The following is a 10,040-nucleotide window of genomic DNA, read 5'->3' on the forward strand; positions in this document are numbered from 1 at the left end:
GCAGACTGTTGTTTTGAGATTCCATCTCAAAAAAAAAAAGGAGCAAGTGGTCATGAGAAGGAGATGAAAAAAGATATACCAGGGCACGTCTAACAGGCTGACTTAAAGTACTGACCTCTGAGATGGCTGATCATACTTGCAGATAAGATTGTGGCTTAAGAATCAGAGGCTGACGGAGTCATCACCATATTATACTGGACTGAGTATTACTTGCTAGTGACAAGGGGGCCAAAGTCCAATGGCCTGACGGTAATATCATATATGTCATGACTGCTAGTAGCCTTGATAATGAAATCTAATAGACTCATGCACAAACATCATACATACAGTGCCTCAGTATTTTTCCATGCCCGACCTCACATGCCTTATACAGAAGCTTGAATATATTCCCATGCACTCCCAACACCCCTCCACAGGGCAAAAGCCCCCGCTCACCTGCCTTCTTCCTCATGTAAGATGTTCTGTTGTGTATGATGCATGAGGTAGTATGCCAAGCCGACAGCCCACACCGTACAAAAGAACATGTGTATTGCAGAGATACTTTTCCAAATAGCATTACCTAAAAATAGACATCCTGATGTTGTTAATCATGGAATCACAGCCCACAGAAAAGTGATCTTTTTGTATGTTTTGCCATAGTTGGCTATCAGAAAGACATTCAGATCCCCTCACCCCCACGGCCCCCCTTTTTTAGGACAACACAGAGGTCATAGCAGTAATTATAAACTTCAATGGCCACTTCTTGTTTGGGTTGCTCAGCAGCTCCCCTTCCTCTGACGATTACTTATTTTCTTTCTTTTTTTTTTTTGAGATGGAGTCTTGCTCTTGTTGCCCAGGCTGGAGGGCAATGGCGTGATCTCACCGCAACCTCTGCCTCCCAGGTTCAAGGGATTCTCCTGCTTCAACCTCCCAAGTAGCTGCAGTTACAGACATGCCCCACCATGCCTGGCTAATTTTGTATTTTTAGTAGAGACGGGGTTTCACCATGTTGGCCAGGCAGTTCTTGAACTCCCAACCTCAGGTGATCCACCCATCTTGGCCTCCCAAAGTGCTGGGATTATAAGCATGAGCCACTGCGCCCAGCCCGATTACCCTTATTTTCTTTAGGGATCCACCATGCTAATACTCCCAGTCCACGTTTCCCAGCCAACTGGACTTTGGCTAGGTCAATCAATGCATGTTATCTCCTCAGCCACAGTGATTTGGATCAGCACAAACAGACAACCAATCAGAGCCAGCAACTGCATTTTGAGACTTCGGTAGAGTGACGAAACACAGGCTGTATTCCACGGGGTGTGTTATCGTGAAGATGTGAACAGGGAGGGGCTGCAGGGCCACTGTGTGGAGCCCAAGAGTGAAGTGAGCATGACAGATGGTGGAACTGAGAGGTGGAGAGAAGTGGATGTTCCCAGTCCACCATCCTGAAGCCAGCACCACTTCTCACCTTTTCAGTCAGCTGTACCAACTTTTCTTCTTAGCTCATAGCACATTTGAGTTCTTTTTCTAGTTTGTATCTAAAGGAGCCCTAACTGATCTACCTTAAAGATGTAGATGGAGTTCTAGGAGCCTATACAAGAAGCCCAGGTATCTAGGGAACTAGAATTTTCCCTACCACGGTGAGACTCATTAATCTTTATTCTAAGACCCCTGGGAACATTCGAGCCCCACTAGGAGAAGCTATTTTAAAGAAAGTGAAGAATCTGTCCTCTCATGTCTATAAAACAGAAGATGCTGTTTTACAGCAGATGATTCTGACATTTTCCTGAAGGTGGGTGAGGATGATTAGATTTAGCCCCTCTTATTATGAGAAATGAGAAGAAAGGCCTAAAGAGCCCTGTTTTACTCCTGGGAGTTGGGCAGATACACCCGCATTATGATGAGGAAATCCAATTTGCTCCATTTAGAAAGAAAGGCTTATACCTGTGACTTGAGGGTTAAGTCCAACCAGTAGGGTCAGTACTGCAGGTATTGTGTACACCACCTGTTAGCAAACAGAGAAAATTACATGAGTTAAGATGTATGCCCAATACATGAGATGTTCAGAGATATGTAGGAAGTAAAGAAAGATGAGATCAGTGGCTGCTGTGCTTCATGATTTGCTTCTAGGTTTCAATGGTGATGGACAAAGTGGTACATTATGCTTTAGTGCCACTTACCATGTCTGCCTGCAATTTTATCTACCTTCCTCCTAGACTGTAGGCTATTCCAGAAGCTCATTCATCTTCTTTTTCTTTTTTTGAGACAGAGTCTCACACTGTTGCCCAGGCTGGAGTGCAACGGCTTGATCTTGGCTCACTGTAACCTCCGCCTCTTAGATTCAAGTGATTCTCCTGCCTCAGTCTCCTAAGTGGCTGGAATCACAGACAGGCACCACCACGCCTAGTTAATTTTTGTTGTTGTTGTATTTTTAGTAGAGATGGGGTTTCAATATGTTGGCCAGGCTGGTTCCGAACTCCTAATCTTGTGATCTACCTGTCTCGGCCTCCCAAAGTGCTGGGATTACAGGTGTGAGCCACTGTGCCCGGGCTTATTCATCTTCAACCTCTAGCACTGAGCACAGAGTTTGGGTCTTAAGACACTCTAACATGCTCTGGGTTTCTCTTCATAACAAAGAAATCTCCTTTTACTAAAAAAAAAGACACGCTAACTTTCCAGTCTCTCCCAAGCAACTTTCATGCCCAAATATTGGCCTTTTCCCACTTGCATAAAAGAAAATATTCTTTGAAAAGTAGTGCAGGAGCAGCCACGACTTTAGACAGCCCTGCTGGGCTTGACCCAGTGGACCATCCAGCCCAGTACTGCATCTCTGTGAGACCACAGAAAGTTTTGTAAGAATGCATACACAATCAGCTGTGCCCAGTAATAAAGTCAGGCTCTTCATTTTGGAAACTGCTGATAAATTGTCTGGAAATGAGAAGACTGGACCTAACGAGGCCCTATTCCTAAGCCTCACTCATAGCAAGCAGGCTCTAGCCAAACTTACTATTGTGTGGGCATGTGTTGTTGGCAGGCAGCAAGTAAGGAGGTTGGGTTTATAAGAAGGATGGGGCTTTCGGTGCTTATGTCAGAGGCCATTAGCTTATTTGGAAGTTGTCAGAGCTGCACATTTAAGTGATCTGATTTTACTACACGCCTATCTCGACCCATGGGAGAGGAAGTGTTTGGATTACAGACTCTGTCTCCATCTTTCCTATTCCGTCTTTAATGGTTATTGGAATATTGGCCCATATTGACATTTCCATGTCAGGTAATCACTCACAGGTGGTTACATCACTGAGGATCTTATTAAAATGTAAATTATGATGCTGGAGGTCGGGGGGAGCACAAGTTTCTGAGTTTTATTAGCTCTCAGGGGCTGTTGTTACTGTTGACCCAAGGACCACACTTAGAGCAGTAAGAGGTTAGTTTTCTCCCCAAGAAAAACCACAGGACAGCCACAGAGAGAGTGTTAAACACATGCATACAAACATACACACAGGCATCATATAATATTTATTTGTGCTTTCTATAAGAAATGCTTCTCAAAAAAAAAATAATAATAATAATAAAGAAAAAGCCAGGCATGGTAGTTAATGCCTGTAATCCCAGCACTTTGGGAGGCTGAGACAGGAGGATGGCTTGAGGCCAGAGGTTCAAAACCAGCCTAGGCAACATGGCAAAACTCAATCTCTACAAACAATACAGAAAATTAGCCAGGCATGGTGGTGTGCATGCAAAGTCCCAGTTACTTAGAAGACTGATGCTGAGCGGGGAGGATCACCTGAGCCTGGGAGGTCAAGGCTGCAGTACGCTGTGACTGTACCACTGTACTCCAGCCTGGGTGACAGAGTGAGACCCTGTCTCAAAAGAATCTTTTTTTCATAATATATTGTATTGTCTTCATATTGTAAACATAAACAAAACAATCCTTTAAATAATAGTTTCCCAAGCAGTTGTGACCTGTTAATTCTTTTAATCCTGTTAATTCTCTTCTCTATCTTGAATGAAATTTTTAAAATCTGAGGCCAGAGAGATTGAAAATAATTGTTTCTAATATACAAGTTAAAAAATGTACAGTACAGCCAGGTGTGGTGGCGCATGCCTATAATCCCAGCTACTCAGAAGGCTGAGGTAGGAGAATCACTTGAACCTGGGAGGTGGAGGTTGTGGTGAGCTGAGTTCACACCATTGCACTCCAGCATGGGCAATGAGAGAGAAAGTCTGTCTCAAAGAAATAATAAGAAGAAAAAATTAAAAACCCATACACAGTACAAATAATAATGGAATCAGCGGAACCCACTTATAATGGTCTTTTGCATTTTTGTTGGTGGATTTAAAAAAAACTAAGTAGGCCAGGCGTGGTGGCTCATGCATGTAATCCCAGCACTTTGGGAGGCTGAGGCAGGCAGATCATGAGGTCAAGAGATTGAGACCATCCTGGCCAACATGGTGAAATGTCGTCTCTACTAAAAAGACAAAAATTACCTGGGCATGGTGGCACACGCCTGTAATCCCAGCTACTCAGGAGGCTGAGGCTGAAGAATCGCTTAAAAACCTGGGAGGTGGAGGTTGCAGTGAGTGGAGATCTCGACACTGCACTCCAGCCTGGCAACAGAGTGAGATTCTATCTCAAAAACCGAAACAAACAAACCAAAAAAACTAAGTATATCATAGTATTCATTTACAATATTTAGTTTAATTCAACATGTAGTCCTTGAGTACTATGGCAGTCATTCCTAATATCACTCTCCTTGTCCAACTGCCACTAAGAAAGCTGAAAAAGTCAATTTCTCAGCTACCTCTGGACTTCTTGAAGGTAGGGGTGGTCATGTTTCAGCAATGAGATGGGAGGAGAAGTGTTTTAGGGGCAAGGCCAATACTCACAGCATTTAGCAGTTAACATGCATGGATACAGATCAATCAGAATGGAACCCTAAGAATATGCCATACGGGTATACACAAACAAAATAGCAGCCCTGGCCAAGGGGCATCTTGGGAACGTTTTCCTCTCTGACAGAAGAGAAAAAAGCCCAGGAAGAAAACTTATTTTGTTCCTGCCCTGCTTCTTCCTACTTGGGATGCTCTTTTCTGGAGATGTTTGGAGCTGCAGCAGCCATTCCATGAACATAAGAGGAGATATCACCAAACCATTAAGGATAGCAGAGAAGAAAGGCAGAAAGCTCAGGTTCTTGATGACGCTGTTAACTTAAACAGGTACCTCTGGACTTCTTAAGTGAGATGCTCTGTATTTTAATAATGCTGGTCAAGTTTCCATTATTTGCTGCCGTATGCATTCTGATACAAATACCCTCCATGAGAAAGGTGAAGCAGAGAACACAGAAATGACTTGGGCCAGCCCCCAAAGCCTAACGTTTGCTCACTGGTGCATCCATTCATTCTTGAATTCATTCAAGAGTCACTACAGGAAGGATTTCTATAAGGGATGCTCTTAATGGGGGCTGCTTGAAGACTATCAAGAAGAAGGAAGAATGATTCTTGTCCTTGTGGGAGCCGGTACACACACAGCCAACTCTAATGCAAAGCCCAATGTCTTAGCACAACAGAAAAGGTCCGAAGGAAGAATGGCTGGAGCCTACAGGAGAAAGGCAGAGAGATTTTTTGGGTGAGACAGCATTTGCAATAGATATTGAAGCTTGGGGAGAGTATGGTATACAGGAATTCCAGGGCAAGGCACAGTAACTGTTACTGCTGGATTAGGCTTCAGTGTCCAAGCCAGAAGGTGGGTTGGGGCCATTCGGTGGTGGGCCTTGAATCCAAGTTGGAGAGTTTCAACTTAGAGATCTTGGGACATGACAAAAGCATTTAAAGCAGAAAGTGACATACAGGAGATGCTCTAGGAGCAGAAGAGATTAGATGCAGGCAGACAGAAGAGTTGGGAAGCGGTTCCAGGGCTCCACGTGGGAGGTAGTGGAGTGCTGAACTGTGAATGAGGGAGGATGTCTACAGGGACATGGGGTCTGTTCTTCCTATTATATCATCTGAGCATGAATGAAAGACAAAATGTGCAGATACTATATAGGTAAGCAATTAGACCTAGATTGTTTAATTTTTTTTTTTGAGATGGAATTTCACTCTTGTTGCCCAGGCTGGAGTGCAATGGGCTGACCACAACCTCCGCCTCCTGGGTTCAAGTGATTCTCCTGCCTCAGCCTCCCAAATAGCTGGGATTACAGGCATGTGCTGCCACTCCTGGCTAATTTTGTATTTTTAGTAGAGGGAGTTTCTCCATGTTGGTCAAGCTGGTCTCGAACTCCTGACCTCAGGTGATCTGCCCGCCTCTGCCTCCCAAAGTGCTGGGATTAAAAGCATGAGGCACCATGCCCAGCGGATTGTTTAATTACCTAATTTTTTAGAGATGGGGGGTCTCGCTGTGTTGCACAGGCTGGTCTTGAACTCCTGGGCTCAAGTGATTCTCCTGCCTCAGCCTCCTGAGTAACTGGAACTACAGGCCGTGCATGCCCAGCTCAAATTTATTTTGTTGTTTTGAGGGGATCTCCAAGGCATTGGTAAGGAACACAGGAATGTTAACAATGACTGAGATTCTGGACAAGGACGACTCACAGAATGATTCTGCTGATAACAAAAATGGGTGAGTCAGGAGAAGGAGTAGATTTTGGAGGGAAAGATGCTAGGTAGGTCCCTGGGGATATTTAAGGTGCAGGGTGACATAAAGGTGAATATACGCAGCAGCAGTTTTTTGAAAATTCATCATTAAGCTGGATGTCTGAGACTTGTCTACAGGGAAATAATATTTGGAATTCAAGATAAGGACCAGAGTGCCAGGGCAAAGACAGTTTGATTTGATTCAGAGGCATAGTGATCTGGATAAGAAATATCAGAATGTGGTTTTACTGCATTAAGAAACAACAACAACAAAAAAAACTGGTTATAATTTCGTGTTATAATTCCAAATGCTGTCATCCTTGTTACTCCTCTGTCAATATATTCTAACGCCTAAGAATAGTCTCCTTGGTGATACTATACAGTCTTGTATACCTATATTGAGAGAAATTGGGCAAAATTCAGATATTTTAGAAGATAAAGGATATTTAGAAAATATATGGGACAATGCCCCCCTCCTGCAAATGGCTCAAATCAGAGCACTGCTTTTATGAAGATTGTAGGTTTTGCAGGATTTAATATTTCTTTTCTCTCTCTCTCTCTTTTTTTTTTTTTTTTTTTTTTGTTTTTTGAGATGGAGTCTCACTTTGTTGCCCAGGCTGGAGTGCAGTGGCATAGTCTTGGCTCACTGCAACCTCTGCCTCCGGGTTCAAGCAATCCTGCTTCAGCCTCCCGAGTGACTAGAGACTACGGGCGCATGCCACCACGCTTGGCTACTTTTTGTATTTCTTGGTGAAGATGTTTTACCATGTTGCCCAGGCTGGTCTCCAACTCCTGACCTCAAGTGATCCACCTGCCTTGGCTTCCCAGTGTGCTGAGATTACAGACATAAGCCACCTTGCCCAGCCAGGAGTTAATACTTTCTGTAAATATAAGTAACTGAATTAGCAGAACCACAGAACTTAAGCCTGCTATTTCCTGGTCAAAGGTTTGCATTGAATTTCTGGCTAGAAACTAATCAGAAAAGGTTCAGCTGGTCTCGAGAGGCCTGCTCTAGGTCCTAAAGAAAGTGTCCTCAGTTGAGCCATCTACCCAAAGGGATTACTGCAGAAAGACCTGTTTCCAGAAAGTTCAAAATTGACACACACATCACATTAGAACTCTGATCCTGCCTACTGATATTTTAGGAAAAAGAGTTTACCAAGGGTTTGATTTTTAAGTTTCTAAGAAAATTAAGCAGGGAGCAGAGGTAAAGACATAAAACTGTGTTTTGTGCCATTCCCCAATTCTTCCAAATGGAGGAAAGCCTGGAAGAGGCTCATACTCACCACCCACAGCTCTGCATCTGGGTCATTTACCTGGAACGCCAGAACACCAAGTTGTTAGCAGACATCCTCCGTCCTGTTCCATTTCTTTTAAATTCATTTGTTAAGTACTTTAAAAAAAAGTAATTTGTTAAGTGCCAGGCACTGCAATAGGCACCACGGATACAAAATCTGAACAGGACATAGTCCAGTAGATGAGGATGGGTGAGGGGGTTTCTTTCTGGCTGACACAACAGATGTTTTTAACAGGCAGCCACACGTTTTTGAAGAGCCTTCACAGGCGCTCTGGAGAGGACTCTTCAAACCCAGAATGGGTATTTTAAGGGCCCTCCACCGCCACCCCCACCAGTCTCAAGAAATGAGGGAAATTATTATGATGAGGGTCCCCAAGCAGACTTGAAGAGCTAACGATGCTATAAAGAGTTTTGTCCTGCTTCGTCTCCTAGGCCCTGAGATGTGTTCTGTGTCTCCCCGGGCTGGATGTTAAGGCAGGTGTCAGGGCCGCTTCTGCTGAGGTCCCCTGGGAACTTCCACGCGCTGAACTAGCCCTTTCCAGGGTGTGAGCTGAGGAGGGGCCTGTAAGGCCAGATCCCGGGGTCTGACTCGCTTCCATGAACACACCGCGTTTCTTTTTTTTCTTTTTTTTTTTTTTGAGACGGAGTTTCGCTCTTGTTACCCAGGCTGGAGTGCAATGGCGCGATCTCGGCTCACCGCAACCTCCGCCTCCTGGGTTCAGGCAATTCTCCTCTCAGCCTCCTGAATTGCTGTGATTACAGGCACGTGCCACCACGCCCAGCTAATTTTTTGTATTTTTAGTAGAGACGGGGTTTCACCATGTTGACCAAGATGGTCTCGATCTGTTGACCTCGTGATCCACCCGCCTCGGCCTCCCAAAGTGCTGGGATTACAGACTTGAGCCACCGCGCCCGGCCCACACCGCGTTTCTTAGACGGTGAAGAGGCTGGGGGATCCCCAAGCAGAAACCCAAGTCCCATCCTCCCCATAAACAGAGCGCCCCTGCGACTCTGCCGGCTCGCCGGTCTACACCGCCCGCCAGGCCAGGGGTGGAGCTGGGAACCCAGCGGGTCCCCCTCCCACCACGGCCGCCTGACCTGCACGAAGGCCGCCAGCGCGAAGAAGGCGGCCATGAGCCCGTTGCAGGCCCTCCACAGGGCCGGCGCCATGGCTCGGTGAGCGCGGGGCCGAACGGCGAGTCCCGCCTCGTCCGGGTCGGCCCCTTCCTTCCGCGGAGGGACTGAGATCCCGCCCCGGCCTCGGCCTCCAGGGGGCGCTGCAGTGGCCGCGGTCCGCGCCGGGACGGGAGCGAAGGGCGTGGCTGGAGCCAGACTCAGCGTTCCATTCAGCCCGCCCGGAAGGCCGCGAGGTGTGGGCGACGCCGTCCGGGTTTCGCGGTTGGGAAAGCGAGTCCCACTGGGAGCGCAGGGCCCGCTCGAGGTCGCACAGCTCTCGGCGGAGGACGGAAGTAGAATTTTGAACCCATAGAGATTCAACTCCAAAGCCTGTTTTCACCAAAGCTACCTTCCTCATCTCTAAAAAAGAAAATAAAGAAAAAGAAAAGGAAAAAAAAAAAAAAAAAAAAGGGAGGGATGACAGGGAGACAGGAAGAAAAGAGAGAGAAAGAAAGAAGGAAAGAAAGGGCCGGGAGCGCAGACTCACGCCTGTGAAACCCCGTCTCTACTAAAAACACACAAAAACTTAGCCGGGCGTGGTGGCAGGAGTCTGTAATTCCAGCTACTGGGAAGGCTGAGGCAGGAGAATCACTTGAACCCGGAAGTTGCAGTGAGCCAGATTGTGCCACTCCACTGCAGCGTGGGTGACAGAGTGAGACTCTGTCTCAAAAATAATAATAAATTGTTTTTAAATAAAGAGAGTGAGCGTGTGTGTGTGTGTGTGTGTGTGTGTGTATCTGTTTAGTGTTTATGCATTTCCTTACTAGCTCAGGAACTTTCAAATCCCTGTAAGCATTATGGTAATTTCTAGAGTGATGACAGTTATATTAACATCTTATACGGCTCACAGCTTTCCCGCAGACAGGCTCATTTATCTTCTTGGGCTTTTATTATAAAATATATTTACATATTGTACATATTTACAATTCTCTCCCACCACCAAAACCAACAAAAGTTCCAAAAT

General features: G+C 45.7%; 1 protein-coding gene across 5 annotated transcripts in view; it reads right to left on the reverse strand.

Annotated features, from left to right (window-relative positions):
* TMEM220 (transmembrane protein 220) overlaps nucleotides 1-9,104 on the reverse strand; it is an 18,478-nt gene extending 9,374 nt beyond the window's left edge. For 4 of the 5 annotated variants that reach the window (XM_002747907.6, XM_054255850.2, XM_054255851.2 and 1 more), the window contains exons 1-4: nucleotides 8,999-9,104; nucleotides 7,890-7,919; nucleotides 1,921-1,981; nucleotides 436-559 (exon numbers count right to left, since the gene is read on the reverse strand). In XM_002747907.6, the coding sequence (XP_002747953.2) occupies nucleotides 436-559; nucleotides 1,921-1,981; nucleotides 7,890-7,919; nucleotides 8,999-9,070 (287 nt within the window). In that variant the 5' untranslated portion in view covers nucleotides 9,071-9,104. The remainder of the gene's footprint in view (nucleotides 1-435; nucleotides 560-1,920; nucleotides 1,982-7,889; nucleotides 7,920-8,998) is intronic. The other variant, XM_002747908.7, reaches the window with a different exon arrangement.
* Nucleotides 9,105-10,040: the final 936 nt, after the last annotated feature.

Source organism: Callithrix jacchus, chromosome 5, assembly GCF_049354715.1.
Source record: "Callithrix jacchus isolate 240 chromosome 5, calJac240_pri, whole genome shotgun sequence".
In the NCBI taxonomy this organism is placed as follows: domain Eukaryota; kingdom Metazoa; phylum Chordata; class Mammalia; order Primates; family Cebidae; genus Callithrix; species Callithrix jacchus.